General features: G+C 42.1%; 1 protein-coding gene across 4 annotated transcripts in view; it reads left to right on the top strand.

Annotated features, from left to right (window-relative positions):
* MIPOL1 (mirror-image polydactyly 1) overlaps positions 1 to 20385 on the top strand; it is a 182224-nt gene that overhangs the window by 146064 nt on the left and 15775 nt on the right. For all 4 annotated transcript variants that reach the window (XM_033143194.1, XM_033143178.1, XM_033143187.1 and 1 more), the window contains one exon: positions 2992 to 3222. In XM_033143194.1, coding sequence (XP_032999085.1) covers positions 2992 to 3222 — 231 coding nt within the window. The remainder of the gene's footprint in view (positions 1 to 2991; positions 3223 to 20385) is intronic.

Genomic DNA, 20385 nt, shown 5'->3' with positions numbered 1-20385 from the left:
TCTCACTAAGTCATATTTAAAGTAGATCCACTGAAATCAAGGAACATTATTTTGTTTGTTTATTACGTTTATAGCCCACCTTTTTCTCCAAGGAGCACAAGGTGGTGAACATGGTTCTTCCCCTTATTTAACCCCCCCCCCCACAACCCTGTGAGGTAGGTTCAGCTGAGAGGCAGTGGTTGACACAGGAACACCCAGTGAGCTTTTTGGTCGACTAAGGATTTGAACCCAGTTTCTCCTGGTCCAAGACTCTAACCACTACACCACACTGACTCTTCTTGTTTTGTTTGGGCTTTTTGTGACTAACTGAAGTCAATTGATTTGAATGGGTGCAGAAGAGGCCAACTCAAACATGATCTTTTCATGTTTCTTCATGTACAGTAAACATAAGCCAGAGGACTTCGAGCTCTCTGATGTTCTGCAAGCGTCATCTAATCCAACCTCCTGCAAAGCAGGAATCACAGCTAAAGCATCCATGACAGCTGGCCATCCAAAATCTTCTTTAAATCCTCCAAGGAAGGAGAGCCCTTCACCTCCCAAGGGAGTCCATTCCACTGTCAAACAGCTCTTATTGTCAGAAAGTTCTTCCTGGTGTTTAGTCAGATTCTCCTTTCTTGTAACTTGAATCCTTTGGTTCGGTCCAATCCTATGCATCTTTATTTGGACGTAAATTAATGCAAGTTTTAACTGTTTTTAATTTGTAATGATTGTAACCCACCATGGGATCTGCAGGTGAAGGGCAGAAAATAAATTTAAGAAGAACTGAATTCTAGGCTTTTCTTTATGAAGCTCTTTAAGTGCCTTAAAAGCAAGTCAGTGATGTCTTCGGCTTACAGCTTTACATTTTCCTTTGAAATGCTTGAGTATTTAATTTCCCCCCATCTCTGGTTGTGTGTGTGTGTGTGTGTGTGTGTGAAATGCGAGTCAATATATTTTATCTGCTACTCTTCCAGTAGTTTTTATTTATTTATTTTAGGCTCTCTGCTCTGTGGATTTTTCGTATTTCTTTATACATTATTTATAGTTTCAGAATGTCCTTATTTAATTGAATAGGTACCTCACACCATTTTCAAACAACCTCAGGTGGTAGGTGTAATGACATACCGATACTCTGACCTTTAACTTTTAGATTCCTATTAAATCAGCCATATTTTACTTATGCATGCGCAGAGGGTTTTAATTTCTATATGATCTGGCAATGCGGTCGTGTTTTCTGCAGGAAGGAAAGGGGAGTGCCAACACTCTTGACACAGAGTTCTGTTTGTTATTCAGTGCTTACTTTTCAAATCTCAAAATAGGAAAACACAATTTATGCCTCATTTCTTATTTCCATGATGTTTCAAATGTGTGACATCCAATCTACCCAACCCAATGTTTGCAAGAAAACAAATATGCACACGGTGGGGAGAATGGTTCCCTGCAAAAGCAATATAGGGCAAAGATTTTTAAAAAGCGGCTCAGATTATATATTTATTTTAAACAAAAATAATTAATGTAAGATATCCCCTCATTCATTGATATCGGTGGTAACCTTGGGTAAGTCACTGTTTCTCAGCCTAGTCTACCTCACTGGGTTGCTATGTGGAAAAACATAGGATAACTGCATAAATGCCACACTGTGGAATTGGTGGTAGTAATAATGGGGTAAAATCGTGATAAATAGTGCATACCAAGCAAGTTTCATCACTTTCCAACAGTGTGCTCCTATGCTTGTTTACTGAGAAGCAAGTTCAATATAGTTCAGTGGGACTTACTCTCACATAAGTGTGCATAGAATTGCTGCCTTGGTACCACATTTTAATTGCTCTTAACAGCCACTAACTGCCACTCCTGGGGGGTCTAACACAGGGGTCGGCAAACTAAGGCCCGTGGGCCAGATCAGGCCCAATTGCCTTTATGATCTGACCCATGGATCGGTGTGGGGATTCTGTTTGTTCAGGCTGCGCCATTTTTTCCCTGCACCATTCCATTCCCCCCCCTTCCTCACACACACCGTGGCAACAGAGGAGGTGTGAGCCATACTGGTGCTTCTCAGACACTTCTGCAGAAATACAGTGGTGCCTCGCAAGACAAAATTAATTCGTTCCGCGAGTCATTTCGTATTGTGAAAATTTCGTCTTGCGAAGCATGGTTTCCCATAGGAATGTATTGAAATTTAATTCCCATAGGAATGCATTGAAATTTTCGTCTTGCGAAGCACGACCATAGAAAAATTCGTCTTGCGAGTCACCTAAAAAAATCGCAAAACCTTTTTGTCTAGCGAGTTTTTCGTTGTGCGAGGCATTCGTCTTGTGAGGTACCACTGTAAAGATAGGGTTGTGTCCAACGGAGTTGTAACGCTAGCCCAAGGGCTTCTACTTCTTCGTTGAACTTCCCCTCTGTCTCCTCCCCCCACATATCCCCAAATTGGAGGGTCATGTACAGAGAGGAGCAGGGTAGTTTCCATCGCACAAGCGGAAGTCATTGTGCTAATGGGATGGTCTCGATGGATCCATTCCCCAAGCTGTTAATGTATCTTGACATGGGGGATATGCAAGATCCCAAAAATGAAAAGGAAAGGAAAGTGCAAATTATTCACACTTCCTCTGTTTCAGCTTCTGGGTGAGGCCCTTGGCTGTAACAAAATGTTATGCTGTTGGTCAATAGTGCGTTAGTATATTTGTGTAATTAATCCTGGGTTTTTTATTTGTTTCATGAGAATAAGCCATAGCACTTCCCTCTACTTCATAGTACTGCCGAGAGGCAAGTGGTCTGTATAGTAAGTACTATATGCGTGCATTATTATGAAAATGTTGATTTAGTTTTGTGTTTATTTTTAATGTGTTGTGGAACCATTAGCAAGAGTGCTTCAGATCTTCTTGGCTTGCTATTTGAATTTTACATTGAAATATTTTGGCCATGGCATATTTGTACCATCTTTTAAAAGCCCTCTTTTTACATGCCAAACCTGCACTGACCATCCTGATAAGACCTACCTTTTTGTTTTTGCAGTTTACACCAGTCTTTGTCTCAAGAAGTGAACCTGAAGGATCAGTTCAATGCCACTCTCATAACTTATGAAAAAGCTCTGAAAAACAGAGAGGATGTTGTGTCAATGCTGCTGCTTCAAAATGAGGAGCTGACGACCCATCTTCAGCAAGTGGCAGAAGAGAGAGCAAATGTGGAATTGAAGTTTCAGCAAGCTTTAGAGGCTTCACAGGAGGCCAGTGAGAAACTTCAAAAGTAAGTACATTGTCTTTCTTTTTGGAAAATGGTGTTTGTCAACTAAATGGGCCCCTCTTCCTGTGACACAAAGAGATTCAAGTTAGAAGACAGAAATCTCTATTAAAGTTAGTGTGCCGATTCTTATCTGAATATTTATTCAGGCTTAATAGCAGAGCTATTTATTGTTATCTCCAGCAACAAAACCGTAGGGTTTTTATTTGTCAGCTTAACACTTCATAGTTGTAACATCTGCAGAAGAGATAGGATTCTTGTGACTTTATTTATCTTCTGTAACAGAGGTGGGGAACTTGTGACTATCCAGATGTTGTTGGACTCCAGTTCCCATCAGCCCCAGTCAATATGGCCAGTGATCAGTGGTGATGGAAATTGTAGTCCAACAGCAAATAGAGGGCCACAGGTTCATGCTTGCTTCACGCATTACAGAGTCATGTCTATATCATAGCTGTCAAGTTTCGGATTTGAAAATAAGGGATCAGCAGTCTCACCTATCCTGGGGACAGTCACATGTCAGTGGTGGGCGGAGCCAGAAGCAAAAGTGGGCGGAGCAGCAATGTAAACTCCAAGCGGGCTCGGGCTCGGAGCGGAGCAGAGCAAAGAGGAGGGCAGCCATGTGCTCCGCGCGATGGAGCCCCATCGTCTTCTTGTCTGATCCCATCAAAACAGGACAGGAAGCAGCAGCTGCTCAAAGGCAGCCAGGCTCCGCCCACCAGCTAACCCTATTGGCCAGCTGAGGGGCTCGGCGGCAACGGACAGGGGCTGATGCAGGGGGAGGAATACACCCCCCTGTAAGCACGGGAAACGGCTCCCACTTGCTTTGAGGGCTGAGGCTTTTCTCTCCAAGTAGGCGAGGTCTTCCCACCCAGTCTCTGGCCAGCAGGGGAGGAGCTGCTTCCATTAAAAACGGGAAATTTTAGGGAAATAAATAATAAGGGAGAGCAGCGGGAAACTGCTTGAAATAAGGGAGAATCCCGGGGGAAACGGGATACTTGACAGCACTGGTCTATATGCACATGTAGGTTGGATCCAGACTGGATGGATGAAAAGGGTCCTTCCATTTGCAGACGTCTTTTTCTTCACAAAAGGCATCCTACCAGTTCCTTCCAACCCATGCAGCTCTCAGCACCATTTTCCCAGAGTGTTGTAGGATTGCCCAACCTTCCAGAACAGTGTCAGAGGTAGTGCCAGGGGTTGCATGGGGAGTCAGAATCTGCCGCCTCCCCCCCAAAAAATACCACACACACAAACACACAGGCAACATCCCATGAGCAGAACTGCATTCAAGGGATGTTCATGCTTAGAGGAGCAAAGTCTGGATCCAGCCCTGTAACATTTGAAGCAACTTTGTGCATGCTGCTGAAATGCCTGGAACATTTCAGTTTCCCGTTATTCTTCTCTTCATACAATGAGAGGGAGAATGGGAATGCGCTTTGCTGTTTGCCATGTCCCCATTGCTTGGCTCCGCCACCCTTCACATATTAATAATAATACCTCTTTGCGTTGCTTTTTCTGTTGGTCGCACAGTGTTCCCTTCTCAATCTTACACAGTACCAGTTTAGAGAGAATGGCACATTTCTCATGTCCTGCACACGTCTAGAGGCAGGTCAGGTGAAGCATGATGATTAATGCTGGAAAAGGCTTATGCTTTCCAGCAGTTTCTAGGCACAGCATATCTCATGTTGTTCTGCCATGTAGTTGCCAGCTTCCATGGGCCCAGATGAAATGAAAATCAGTGAATGCACCTTTTTTCTCTTCATGGAAGGCTAAAGTTAAGTAGATCTGGCTGTTTGTTAATACTTCTTTAAGTTCAGATGTGTGCTTTCCCACTGAAAAAAGTTCATGCCCAAATCAGTTTACTGGAATATCCAAAATTTAAAAGGCCAGGTTTTTCTTGGCTGCTTTGCAGTACAGATCAAATCAATCACAGTCCTTGAGCACATGTTCAGCGTATTTCTTTTATGTTCAGTATAATGGGGAAAGTTTGCAAAAGAAAGGAAAAAGAACATCAATGTTTTCAATTTTGCTAGGGCTGCTATATTTAAAAAAGTAAAAACCAGGACACCCCAAAAGTTGTTAAGCTTTCCCCCCCAAAAAATGCAACAAAAAACAACACAACCCATAAATTTTTGATTGACTTGCCTAAAATCCAGTACAAACCACTGCCTGCCAAAAATCCCCTCTGGATATCATTTCCACCTTTGAAATTCCGAGAAAATTTGTACGTATGGCAGCCCTAATTTTGATCTGTCTGAAAAATGCCTGACATTGTGTGAAACTCAATAGTTGGCAGTAGTTTTCCTGCCAAAGATTTAGGCATAATGCACCAGTTTAAAAGGAGCTCTACTACCTGTTGGCTTCCAGGCCCTATTCAAAGTGCTGGTACACGCCTTTAGAGCCCTAAATGACTTGGGACCCAGATAACTGAAGAACTAAGTCTTCCCTTATCAACCTGCTTGTGCATTAACCTGCTGTGATCCTTTTTCAGGTGCCATTTGTCAGGTGCCATGACAAGGGGCTTTCTCTGCAATGCCTACCCCACCCCCTGCCGACTCTGGGATGACCCTCCCTACAAAATAGAAAATTCTTTCCAGTAGCACCTTAGAGACCAACTGAGTTTGTTCTTGGTATGAGCTTTCGTGTGCATGCACACTTCTTCAGATACACACATGCACACGAAAGCTCATACCAAGAACAAACTCAGTTGGTCTCTAAGGTGCTACTGGAAAGAATTTTCTATTTTGTTTCGACTATGGCAGACCAGCACGGCTACCCACCTGTAACCTCCCTACAAAGACTCACCTGGCAGTCGCATTATGATCCTTTTGTTGCCAAGCTAAAATAGTTTTATCCACCCAGTCATTTTTAATTTGTGCCTGTTTTCATTTGCTGTAGCTCTGTGGTAGAGCATCTGTTTGGCATGCAAAAGGGCCACAGGTTCAATCCTTGGCATCTGAAGGTAGGGCTGGGAGAGTCTGGGTCCTGAAATCCTGGAGAGCCGCTGACAATCAGTGTAAACAAAACTGATCTGAGTCTGTATAAAGCAACTTCTTATGCTGCTATGTAATGATTATGTGTTCTGTCTGTTTTACTGCATTTGTTGTTGTTGTTCAGTAGTTCAGCTGTGTCCGACTCTTCGTGACCCCATGGACCAGAGCATGCCAGGCACGCCTATCTTTCACTGCCTCCCGCAGTTTGGCCAAACTCAAGCTAGTCGCTTCAAGAACACTGTCCAACCATCTCATCCTCTGTTCCCTTCTCCTTGTGCCCTCCATCTTTCCCAACATCAGGGTCTTTTCTAAGGAGTCTTCTCTTCTCATGAGGTGGCCAAAGTACTGGAGCCTCAACTTCAGGATCTGCCCTTCCAGTGAGCACTCAGGGCTGATTTCTTTAAGGATGGATAAGTTTGATCTTTTTGCAGTCCATGGGACTCTCAAGAGTCTCCTCCAGCACCATAATTCAAAAGCATCAATTCTTCGGCGATCAGTCTTCTTTATGGTCCAGCTCTCACTTCTATACATTACTACTGGGAAAACCATAGCTTTAACTATATGAACCTTTGTCGGCAAGGTGATGTCTCTGCTTTTTAAGATGCTGTCTAGATGCTACTGCATTTAAGTTGTGATAAATAGTTGTGTTTCTAAATAGAATAAAGGGTGGCATAAATATTTTTTTTTAAATAACCAGTGAACCCTGCCCCTGCATTCCCAGTTTTCTACTGAGCATATCTGTTGAGTGCCCTGGGTATGCTATTGACAGTCTTCCCAGAACCTTCCAGAGGAAGGAGCTCTCCCTAAGTATATGCATTGCTTTGCTGTGATCTTCATTGTGTAGCCACCAAGAATTCCTGCTTTCCCCCCCAAAGGAATCCTGGCAACCGGCAAGGCCCCTGCAGTCATATTTTGTGAGAGTCACTGTACCAGGAAACCATTCTGCTCCTAAGGTCTAGACCTCCTCTTGGAAACCCATTGTTTGATTCCCTGCCAATGAAAGAGCAACATCTACTCCCCAGATCTTTGTTTCAAACAGCAGCTTGTTAGGAAGGAAATACATAATTAACTGAAAAGTTACACAATCATTCTGTGTAAGAACTGGACTGTTTCACACATTGTATGTTTTGACACATATCCTGGAGCAGCTAAGTTGAACTCCAGAGCAGCATCTCACGTTCCTGTTACACCAAAGAGAAGCTGCAATTATTACCAGCAAATTCTTGCTTACCACTTGCCCCACCTTAGAGACAGACTGTCAGCTGCCAAACCTCTAAAGGCAGCAATTTTCTTCTTAGTATAGCAACCAAGGGGTCAAACATCATATATATCTCCTGTTGCACAGACTGAGCTGACAAAAATGCTATTATATAATGATACAATTATGCCATGACAGTCATTTAGATATCAGTTAATTCCCAGTGATAGTCAGCTGAATATTGGCTCATTTTGGAACAGCGAAAACAAAGACCTTTTTTTGTGAATTCATGTTGCATTGTGATATTATTTATTTTTCAATTATTTTAAGCAGCTGTTGTGAAACAGTTTCCTCGGTTCACTTAAACTGCTATGTTTCATGCAGTGCAATCCTGTGCACGTTTTCATAGATGAGAGGCCCTCTTCTTTCTTCCTAGCGAGTGCGCCTTGGTTTGGAACCTTGGTTTGGAATATTCTTTCTGTACACATTTAAATACAGCATATTAACCCGGACTGCATTTTTCCATCCAATTGTTACCAGCTTCAGTGCTCCCAATCCATTTTTGGGCCTATCTTAAAGCACTGGTGTGGCGCTCATCCCCACACATTCCGGCTCCCCTTCAGACTTCCCCATATTGAGAGGGAATTTATTCCAAGTGCATTTATCTGGATCTGCATAGAATCTTCCCTGTGATCCTGATAAAGAGGAGAATTCTAAGCAAGTTCCATTTTCCTTCTCAAAGTTTATCAGTAAAAACTCTGAAGTGAAGCCAATGGGCACCATGCTCGGGGACATCGGAGGCAGAGCTTCCATGCACCTTCCTTCCCCCCTCCCTTTTAGAATAACACAAGTTCACCCCAAACACCTGAAAAGGACTTCAGTCTCTCCATAGACTAGACCAGGTTGGCTGCCATAAAGGATAGCTGGACCTCATACATTTCTCTTTGTACCAGAGTAATTTAGTTAAAGCCATGATTTGCCTGTCTTAGATTTTCACTTAATTTGGGGAATCATTTTCTGGAAAGCAAAGTAGAGAAATTGTTGCGTGTAAGAGGGCAATATATTTTGAAAAGTTCCATCCAGCTAGCTGTGAACCTGGGCAGATAACTTGAGCAACTAGCTTATATACCGGTAAGTATCCCATTTCTGTTCTTTAGAGTTTGTGTTAAAATAATGTGCTGTTACAATAGAGTATAGTCCAGGATTATCCCAGAGAAAATTTTCTAGCTTTGCTCTAATCCTCCCCAAACCAGGAGTGCTGTAATGGACCTGCAGATATAACCTGAACCATGCTAACTCTAACGTGAGCTTTTATGAAAAGAATTAATTCAATTTGAGATGCTTAACTACTCAGGAAAAAACTGTCTGCCAGGTTAGTTAATGCTAAAATCAGCCTTCTGAGCCTGTAGCAAAATTAAACAGCTGGGCAAAGTCTTTTGGCAACAACAGCATGCCCTTTTTATCGAGAAACTGTGGAAATGCTTACTGCATCTTCCCAGCACCCCCAGTCATCCACCCCATCTTATAATTCAACCTGCAAACAGATTAAGCAGCTGAGTTTGTGGAAAGTGTGTTTACTTTGAGCTAAGAACCCTTGTGTGGCACTATAGAGATTCCACTGACACCTCTGGGAGAGCCACACAGACGGTTCTTACTCATCTGCAGGAAAACCAGGCTAAGAATTTGCAGTTTCTTTGTAACCTCAATGGCTTCATACAAATGAGTATTTTGCAATTAGGCCAGAACTGCTTTTCTTAGCCTTTATTAATGAGAGGGAGAGAGATATATATAAAATATTCTGCATTTTTAAAAGGAACTGACTGATCCCTGTACTGAAAGACTTCCTACCATGCTAATTTTGTCCTACTCCATCCCCATTTCCCAAGGAGATAGTAGTTATCATTTGTAATGGGAAACCAGGTATTCCTACTCAATTTTTTTTAAAAAAAAAATGCGAACTGTATGCTTTGCGTAAAAAATAGTGAAAATCACTGCAACCCAACTGATTTCTAATACCCTTAATTTTCCATCACATCTGTCTATTAATAGTTATGGCTTGAAGTTTTCTTAAGAATATAACACGCATGTGGGATGAACTCCTTTTTATTAGGTGCCAACCTGTGATAGTGCCTTGATAATCTTTGGAAGAAATAGTGAAATTATTATCTATATATTGGAATGTTTCATAATATACTGTGATAGCAGAAGGTTAGCAAATATTGCTACGGATCTTTCTAAAATATTTATACCCCATCTTTCCTCTTCAATCCAAAGGCAGCTAACATCATAAATGAACTTAATCATTTTTCAGAACCCCAAGGGATGTCAGGGCTGAGTCACAGATCTTGGTTTCTCCTAGCTGCTACTCTTGTCATGGCTGATCTCCATGTTAATGGAAAGAAAACCATGTGATCTAAACATTTGCAAGTATTTTCAACACCCAACACAAAAGAGAGATGGCTTGCAGCAGCATGCAGAGCTACAGATAATGCTCATGTTACAAACATTCTCATCTCAAGCAGGGAATCCACCAAGGGCTGAATGAGAAAGCAGACAGCATGAGTGATAATGTGATTCAGTCCTCATTATATTTAGTCATTTTATAGTTTGAATACCTGTTAAGTTGCTCACCTCTCTGTTAGAGAAAATACATAGTCAACCTGGATTTATTTATCCATCGGGTTTTTCTACCACCCTTCAGTAGATAATTATTGAAGTGGTTTATACAAATTTTGTCCCTGAGTTATCAGACAAGCCTCTCTGAGGACTAAGGTGCATAGGTCAGTCAAATTATGTTGGCTCCAGAAGCACCCCTTCCTTTCCTGGCAGTGAAAATGTAACCATAACTAACATTTCCCTGCCCTTTCATGACAGCCAAAATCAGTTTCCTGAAGTAGACACCTAATCATAAGGCTGGTTGCCAGTATAGCTCTTGAAGCACAATAAGATAGGTTGCAACATCCAACCACAGCTTATTATCCTAGCAGCTGCATTCTGTAGCAGCGTCAGTGATGAAGCATTACAGGAGTCCAACCTTGAGGTTGCCAAATCACCATGGCCTGGATGTGTGTGTGGCTGCAGCATCAGAAGCAGGTCTGTACCCAGGCCCGTCTCAGAGGGATCTGCCGCCCTGGCGCAGCGATCCCTCGGCGCCCCCAGCCTGCCGCCTCTCCGCCCGCCTCCCTCCCGCGCTGGCCGCCCCTCGGAAGGGGGGGTGGGCGAGCGGGGGATGAGAGGCGTGGCGTTGGAGCGGGCGCCCGCGCTCCGGCGGGCGGAGGATGAGGGGCGGGCAGACGGGCACTCGCGCACCGGCGGGAGGGCGGGCTGCAAGCCGGCGGGGGGGCGGGCTGCAAGCCGGTCGCCCTCGCCTCCCAGAGCCCCAGCTGGAGTGCTGGAAGGTCGCGCAAAGCCCCGCGCCGCTTCAGCGCTCCAGCTGGGGCTCCGGGAGGCGAGGGCGGGCGGCTTACAGCCCGCCCGCCCGCCGGCGCGCGGCTTACAGCCCGCCCGCCCGCCGGCGCGCGAGTGCCTGCCTGCCCATGGGGGCGGGGACGGGTTGGGGAGGGGGAGCCCGGTATGCCGGCGGGCTCACGGGGGCGCCCCTGGGGTGCCCTGCGCCCTGGCGCACCGCGCCACTGGCCTCTATGGATGAGACGGCTCTGTCTGTACCTACTAAAATAGGTAGACCACTTCAATGAGAACCCTGGGCTTCTCAATCTCGTAGCTTTTGTGATGCTCCCAATTCACTATAGCACTGCTTATATATGGGGATCCAGCATATAAATGCATGGTACACCTGTGAACCAGAAGGAGCAGCAGTTGAATACTGGAATCTCCTCTCTGATGGTGATTGGGAGCTATTCTAATCCATTAATATGAATGGAGCTTTTGAATTCGTTTTAGTCAGTTAAAGTTTGCACCTGCTATAGATAATACTTTATAGATAAGAGAGGCTCTCATGGCACCTTCGATTTTTCCAGCACTGGGGGGAGTCCCTTCTGTTCTCTCATGTTTTTAATGCCACGTGTTTAATTCTTATAACTATTTTGTTTATTTATCCTCGTTGGTCTTGCTGCCATTGTATTGATTTTATGTTGCTGCATGGTTTCATGCTGGTTTTTGCTAGTTTTACACAGCTCCTGCTTTTATAGTGTTTGTTTTCAAATTGCAGTTGCATTATACTGATTTTAATTTGTGAGGATATAGTAAACTGGGCAATAAATTGAAATTCCACAAGTTTTCAAGGCATGCCTTGGCACGGAAGAGTGTGTTGATATGGGGTTGGAATCTTATGGGACACAAGTCTTTTGGATGCAGTTCCAACCGTGGGGATGGGATTGGAAGCAGGAGCACATCATTACCTCTGTTTCCAAAGTTGAAGCTTAGAATACTGTCGTGTGTATATAGAAAATAGAACTACCCAGTGGATGTATCTATAGCATGGAAGGGGAACCTCTAGGTTTAGTTCTTATAACTTTTGCTGAACTACAAAAAGAAAACTTTAGAAAAGCCTAAGGTGGATATAACCCCCAAACTGTCCAGTGAGTGACCAAATATGCTACATTTTGGGGACAGGGGGAAGATAGCACCAAATGGCTTGATAATATTTTGCTGCATTTTGTTGCGGATCCTACTTCTAGTTTAATTAAACCAATATAAGTTTGTAGTGCAGCTACTCTAGAAGCTAGACCAAAGATCAATCAAAGAATCCCACGGAGATTTTACTGAGTTAAGCTCAAATGCTGTGCAACATTTCATTGATGAAAATAGGGGTGTGCTTGTCCTGATGTAACTGTAAAGAATAGCACAACATTCCCCCCTCCAACATTATTTTCTGATTAACAAGACTTCACTTGCAAACAAGTTCCGTTGATCCTACAGCAGATTCTTTCCAAATAAATGTGCATTGCTTTGTGCCCTCAGAATGAATAACTATGTAGATATTATTTTTAGCATAATCCTAGGCATGTTTCTCCAAAAGTCTCATGGTTGAATAGGACATACTCCCAGGTAAAGGTGCATAAGTCCCATGCATATTTACCTGAGAGTAAACTCCTCTGAACACAGTGGCACATTTGGGAAAACATGCATAGTATTGCTTTGTTAGTGTTCCTGTGCACAGTCCATGTAGGAAAGATGGGATATATATTACAAAATCAATAAAATGGGTGCTTCATATGAAGAAAGAATAGGAAAACAATTAAGAGAAATTATAGACCATGCTTGCAATCATCATACATTTATTTAAATCATGCATTACCCTTTATCAAAACTGATTATATTTCAGTGTGATAAAAGTACAGTGGTACCTCTGGTTATGTACTTAATTCGTTCCGGAGGTCCGTTCTTAACCTGAAACTGTTCTTAACATGAAGCACCACTTTAGCTAATGGGACCTCCTGCTGCCGCTGCACCGCCAGAGCACGATTTCTGTTCTTATCCTGAAGCAAAGTTTTTAACCTGAAGCGTTATTTCTGGGTTAGCGGAGTATGTAACCTGAAGCGTATGTAACCCGAGGTACCACTGTACATGGCAATGTTTTAGGACATGGTAATACTTTACTATTAATCATAATTTTTGTAAGATATAATATGCACATGTGTGCAGCACACATACAAGATTAGCATAATTTCATCTTATCATATAATTGCATTCATAATTTTCTGTAATATCTTGTGTGTTTTGCATAAAAAAACAATTAAACTCTTGTAAGAGTCATGTGTCAGAATAAGTTCTATTTCTTTCATTGCCTTTTGCATAACAGGATCTGTTTTCTGTGTTGCACTGCCATTTCACACATGAAATGTGCATGGGGGGGTCGCATTGGGGCAGCCTGTTCAATAGGTGTTAGCATCTTATTCCTCAGAAAGTAAATACTAATCTGCCTTCTCTGAGCACAGGAATTGTGTGCATTTCACACCAATGTCCAAGACATTCTCCAGCGCCCACTGGAGGGTATAATCTTTCCCAGAATGATCTGAGCAGCGCAGTTCAAGAACAAGAATGAATCTCTGAATAATCACACCACAATGTGAGGTGACCCTCAGACAGGGGACTGACCAGTTACCCATATGGGTTTGTGGCAAGGCGCTCTGATGTTCTTTTTTAACACAGCTGTGAGAAGAATGTGGCTAAGATCCAGTAGCCTTTCTGGAGTATAGCTGGCAAAGGAAGCCATGAGGGGAAGAGAATTTAACACATGGGTGTAAGAGCTTCAGCTTCATTGATTCGATCTGAGGGGAATGCCTAATGACTGGAAGAATCAACCTTGGCAATGAAAACACAAAGCTCTTTTCATCAATTCAAACTCGGACTCTAAAGCTGCAGATGGTTACCTCCAGCATTGCCTATTCAGGGCGAGGTTTTATAAAATGGCACTTTGCTGAATACTAATAGATCAAAACAAAGATTTAATTACATAAAGATGGGTTGTTCATTTTTAAATGAGGATACAGGTCAGTGTCTCAGAAAAGGATAATATGACTATCTTTTATATGTAGGTCTAAAGTCTGAGGTTTTTAACTGCAAACATGATACCGTGAAAGCACAGATTTCATTCTATAGAGTACAATGTCTATTAAATAGGAAGCAGACTCAAAGCTAGGCTTATGGACATCAGTGCTTTTCATTTTTTTTCCCTCTGTCTGATGCCGGTTTATGAATGGTCTTTCTGCAAAACAGAATGACTTTTCTAGAGTTTCAGGAAACTTGTGGAAATCTGCTATTTGACTTTAATCTTTCCTCCAAAATCAGAAGGGGGTGGTTAATAAATGTATAGGTAGCAGTATTACACCAATAAACTAACTTCATGAAAAATAAGCAAAACTTGTTTTGATTTGGGGGGGGGGATTGACTGAATTTCTGAGAACTTTTAAAAATCTGTTTAAATTGCATAAATACATGGTTGTGTTCTGCATCTTTTAGTGAGTTTTGTTCATGTTTTGCTTATTTACAATATTTTGTTAAGTTCTGTTTATATTTGATTGATTTTTAAGTTTAAACTGGAAATTCCATTTTTAGAGCTAAGCAGTCCACTGTTAGTTAAAAAGAACATTTCTTTTGCCTCAGTAAAGAGTTTGACTCTTCAGGCTGAAGGTCTCCCTAAAGTTTCATTAAAAGCATTATGATGCTATATTAAACAGGAGGCAGAGGGTAATTTATTTCAGAAAACTGAATTCAGTTTGAAGACAGGAAACATTGTGTGCAGTGCGTATTCATCTTGCTTTCAGCTCCGGCCAATAGGTTATATAAGTTTGGTGATGGGGCAGAAAATTGGGCCTAGTGATGGGACCCTGTGGGAAGCAATGTCTTTGTCCAACCGCTTAAACCACTATACTTCCATTCCAAACCTCAGGGGGGAAACCCAAAGAATTCTGATTCTGAAACTAGCTCCACATTCGGGGGGGGGGGCTTTGAGTTTCTCACGGCTCTGGTAAACTCACCACACAGCAAAGCAACAGAGACCCCAGGGAATCTCTTTCCTGGAGAAACACATCTAGCTCAAAACCCATTGGTGCAAGTGTGATGCCCCCAAATGTTGTTGGACTGAAACTTCCATCAGACCCAGCCAGCATTGGCAGTGATGAGGGATTATGTAGTCCAACAACATATGTTGGGCACCATGTTGCCTATCCTTGCATTAATGGATGTGTGTTTCAGGTTTTATGCCCCAGTGTAAAAACTCTTATGTTTATCGTTTAAGAACTTCTGTTGTTCATCTTATTGGGAGAATTTCAGCATAGTGCTAAGGAGAGCACTCCATCAATCCTTCATGCTTCCCTGATGGAACGATCTCCCTTCTCCCCCCCCCCCCACTTACAGTTCTGAGGGAAAGGAATTCTGTTGCTCTAGCTGAATCCAGCCCAATGTCTTTCCAAAACCGCCTTCATATTCTTTTCTTGCTTGCCTTGTTATCCGCTTACATTTTTGTGCCAGAACTTGTGCTCATTTTTATTTTCTTTCTGTGAGGTACAATTTCTATTTCTAGACGCATCTCCTCATATCACTTATAACCACCTGAAACAGAATTGGACCACCTGAAAAAGGGATACTTTCTAAATGATTTCTCCCCTCTTCCTATGATGTTTTCTTGTCCCAAGACCCAATCAGCATGGGACTGAGGTGCCTCAGCCACATCTCTGAAAGCCTTTATCTGTGCACCTCTATGCGTCCCTCAGCTTTTCTGTGTCTGCCACCTTGGATTTAAGGGAGTAATTTAGTTTCCTGAGAGCCAGGTGCTTGTTGCAAGGACTCCTGCCTGCAATCTCTGCCAGGTGAGCAGGTAATCACATACATGTGACACTTTAAAGAAACACTGGATAACTTCCATATCTCTGCTAGATTGATTGATTGATTGATTAATTGGTTGGTTGGTTGGTTTTTCTCCTCATCTTGTTGGTACACTCATGTCTACTTAACACACCTAGTTCCTTTACTTTTTCATCATGTTTCCTCAGTAGGGTCCTAGAGAAATGGGACTTTCTCTTAGGAGTTAAACTAGAGCTTTACAAACTGTTCATGTTGGTGATGCGCTTTTCAGACATACATCATTTTGCGACACAGTAATTCAGTTTTACTAGCAAACCGGAGGAAAAACTGATCCCTTTCCAGCCCCGGGAGTAGTGCAGGGGGACGTTCACACGACACACCTACACACTGCAGCCGACACACTAACGTGTCGCGAAACACAGTTTGGAAAGCTCTGAGTTAAACTATCCCTAAAATATATGTGTGCCCTCAATCTTTCCCAACATCAGGGTCTTTTCCAGGGAGTCTTCTCTTCTCATGAGGTGGCCAAAGTATTGGAGCCTCCAATACTCCAAGTATTGGAGTGTGGCTAGCTCTATCCAGTTCCTGTTGTAGCCAGTTGTACCAAGGGTAAGATGGGTGGATATTCAGGATTCTCTTCAGATCATATCAATCTTTCACCCAAAGGGTATGACGGACTAGCTTCAAATAGGAGTGTGTTGATAGCTTACTAGAAGCTATTGAGGCCAGTCATTTAATTTGGCTGCTATAGAATGATCATGCATAGCTGCTCCCTCTATTGAAATGAATGGCTAGCTTGCTCCTATGAGGAGAATTAAGTATGTGCACATACTGGATCAAGGCACTGAGGGTTCCCCCCTCTCCGTTTTAAGAATTTTTCTGACAATCTTAACACAAGAAAATTAATTTAAGAGATTTTGGGAGAATTGTGTATCTTTTGCAGAGGGTAGTTCTTGGTCTAGAAACACTATGTTTTGTGATGTAGACATCAAGCAGGACAGAATTATTAATTTGTTGTCTGGGCAGGACATTGCCCAGGCTTGTACCTCAGGGAGGTCATTTCAGTGCTGCTAATGCAGTGGTTTGACTTCACCCCCAGAGGCTCACTCCATTGTCTCTCGGACAGACAGGTGCCAACGAGAACTATTTATTTTTAAAACAAGTTCTCTGTATTCAGTGGGATTTGTTTCAGCTACCTTATTTGTTGGCTTTCACATTTTTCATATGACCTTCTTGGCATGTGCCATTTTTACACAATGCAGGAAAGTAGTGGGAACGCTTTAAGGAATTATGGAGGATGCCACGCAACCGATGCAAGTTTCCCCAGAGCAGGGACAGAGGAAAGTCTGAAATAGAAGAAAGTAAGGTGAAGAGATTGTCTTTAATTGGCATATAAGCTATGGAATATGTGAATAAAGGGCACAGTAAAGTCACTGGATTTTGTGACGGTGGGTGTGCAAACTAAGTCTGCCTTAGGGATTAAGGTTTGTGTAGAATTAAGACTAATTGCAATGTATAAAGGAGGTTGTGTGTGATCCAACTGAGAACTTACAAAGTTTATTTAGGTATTTAAGACTGATTGCACACATCACAGTTGTTTTAAACCCTTCGGTAATCCCAGTTATTACTCCACTCAGGAAAATTCATTTGTACCGAAGGATTTTTTTTCCCCAGGAACTGACATGTACGGTATAGTTATAAGTTATAAAGAAAGTCAACTGTCTACTAGATGAGTTATCACCAGGGTATAGCTAAGGCATACAAACAAATTTTTAATTGAAAGTCCAGAAATTTTAAAGACAAGACATATTCTTAAGAGTTGTTATAGTCTGCTGTGTACCAGTATCCCAACAAAGCAATTTCTATGAATAGTTATGGAAAATTTGTCATATTAAAGCAATAGAAAAGCTTTACAAAATTAGTTGACATACGTTTTCCTTCCCCAATATTTTGACCCAAACTAGAATTGTAGAAGTTGAAGGGACACCGAGGGTCATCTATTCCAACCTCTGCTTAAAAACCAGTTCCGGGTCAAACAACACTTACCATCAGAATGTTCTTCCTGATGTTTAGTCGGAATCTCCCTTCTTGTAACTTGAATCCATCTTGTAACTTGAAGCTGGATTATACTGTCAAGATCATTGACCCATTTGGCCCAACAGTGTCTACTTGTGGAACGACTAACTTTTGGTCTTCCAGGTGATGCTGAGCCACATCATCAGCCCTAGCCAGTAGGGCCAGTGAGGGAAGCTATGGTCCAACGAAACCTAGAAAGCCACAGGCTAGCCCCTTTGTCTTATTTGATTGACAGGCATTTTTAAAAAGTTCTCAAGAAGAGGTATTTCACAGAAATCCTCCCGGTCGGACATGATAGGAATTGGACCTGAGATGTTATGCAAGGTGTCCTCACCTTTTAACATGTACTAACGTCATGTCTGCATCTTGAAGGTTCTGCTAATATATACCTCATAGGGCGGTGAAGAGCCTGTGGCCCTGCAGGTGTTCTTGGACTACAACAAACATCAGCACCAGGAGCATGATTAGTGATCAGGGATGCAGGGAGTTGTAGTCCAGCAGCATCCTTTTTATTTATGTATTTATTACTTTAAAACCATATACTCCACCTTTCTAATGCATTTGTATCACCCAGGGCAGCTTCCAACAATTAAAAGCTAGCAAATCCCGCACACTGGCAGATTTAAAATTGTATAAAGCATTATAAAAATAAAGATATATTTTTTGTATTGTTCACATGATGGCATGTAGGGATATGCATTTCTGGGGTCTGGGTTTCCATCCCAACACCTCAATAATGAAGGGAACAAACACTTCATTATTAATATAGTTCCTGTACATCCCAGGGAGGTCACTTCATTTCTCCTAATACAGTGGTTTGACTTCACCTCCAGAGACACACTCCACTGTCTCTCAAGACAGGCAGATGCCAACAACATATTTATAAGCCTGGTTAGCTCTAGAAAGAAGCCACAAGCACAAATGGATGGTCCCAATCAATTTTACACATGTTCCTTCATAAATCCATTCCAGCCTGTTACTATCTTAATCTGTCATTTTTTAAAATAGAAATCTCCTTCATAATTCATATTTTAAAGATTATTTTATCTCAAAATATGTATTTCATTTTTATCTCAATATGTAAATTTCCTAGCGTATTTTCTTCTTCTTCTTCTATTATTATTATTATTATTATTATTATTATTATTATTATACCCAACCCATCTGGTTGGGTTTCCCCAGCCACTCTGGGCAGCTCCCAACAGACTATTAAAAGCACAATAAAACATCAAACATTAAAAACTTCCCTAAACAGGGCTGCCTTCAGATATCTTCTAAAAGTCAGATAGTTGTTTATTTCCTTGACATCTGATGGGAGGGCGTTCCACAGGGCGGGCGCCACTACCGAGAAGGCCCTCTGCCTGTTTTTGAGCCATGAACCCCAAAAGATAATAAAGTGTTAGTTCACAAGGTGCAAATCAGGTCAGTTCACCTCAGAAATCAGAGAGCAAAATCCTCCAGCATCCCTAGCTACAAGGAGCTTGCAGGGTGACATAAACTGTAGCAAAATCATCCTGCACATTCTAAAACCTTCCCGCTTCTTTTTTTAAAAATGGAAGACGTGGAGAAGAGAAGACAAATAACTTGTGGAAGCTGAGTCAATGTAGATTCAGAATAATGTTATCGTGTAAGACTAAATATGAATCAATATTTGGATTTCATATCTCTATAAATTAATGTCTGGTTTCTGTGAAGATAGTGATGGTTAACTCAGCCAGGTGGAAAGAGAGCAGATGCCCATTTTCTTCAAAAGGGTGACTGATTTGGCCACTGTAAGAAATATTGTAATTCATTCCTGGGCATCAGAACAGATTCTGGAAAAGAACAAATATTTAGCTGAAAGCCCCCACCAAACAAAACTAAGGTGTTAATAACTTAATATTTGAAGAAGAAAAAATTCTTCATGATTCTTCAATTTTCCTTTTGAAAAAAAAACCCCACTGCTATCACACAGCAATCTCATTATAATAATTTAAAACATTAGGAGATTCATGGACCATGGTCTCCGCTTTCTTGATGAAGGACTTCTGGCAAGAGATGGCTTGCACCTCACAGCAGTTGGCAAGAATGTGTTTGCTGAGAATCTCACGAGCCTGATCAGGAGAGCTTTAAACTAAATCCATGGGGAGGGGGGGAGAATATTACAGATGACAGGGAAACACCTGGTACTGGGGGATAATAGCTTCATTGATGCTTGGGAAACTGAGGTGGTGCTCCAGAAAAATGCTAAAAGGCATAAAATTACAAGAAGAAAGCAGCTTAAGGGAATGGCTCATGACTTCAGTTGTCTCTATACTAATACACAGAGTATTGGAAACAAGCAAGCAGTATGCAAGCAAGTAGCATGCAGGGGTTTTCTTAGGTGGTCTCCCATCCAGACTTAAACAATTGCTCCTAGCTTCAGCAAGAATGATGTGTCATGTGGCTTCATACCACACCTTGGGACGATAGCTTCCTACCCCATTTCCAACTCGCTCCCATTGCCAGTGCACTTCCAAATGTCTCTTGTACCTTTGTGTGAGAGCCTGTGGTCAGAAAATGCCGTCATTTTGTTTTGACTCAGCCTAATTTTTTTAAAGCATTTAATAAAAATAAAAAAATAAAAAACCTGTCAGACACAGAACTCAGGCTCTCAGC

The sequence above is a fragment of the Lacerta agilis genome, chromosome 1 (genome assembly GCF_009819535.1).
Source record: "Lacerta agilis isolate rLacAgi1 chromosome 1, rLacAgi1.pri, whole genome shotgun sequence".
Taxonomy (NCBI): domain Eukaryota; kingdom Metazoa; phylum Chordata; class Lepidosauria; order Squamata; family Lacertidae; genus Lacerta; species Lacerta agilis.
This window is presented reverse-complemented; position numbering and strand designations above follow the sequence as displayed.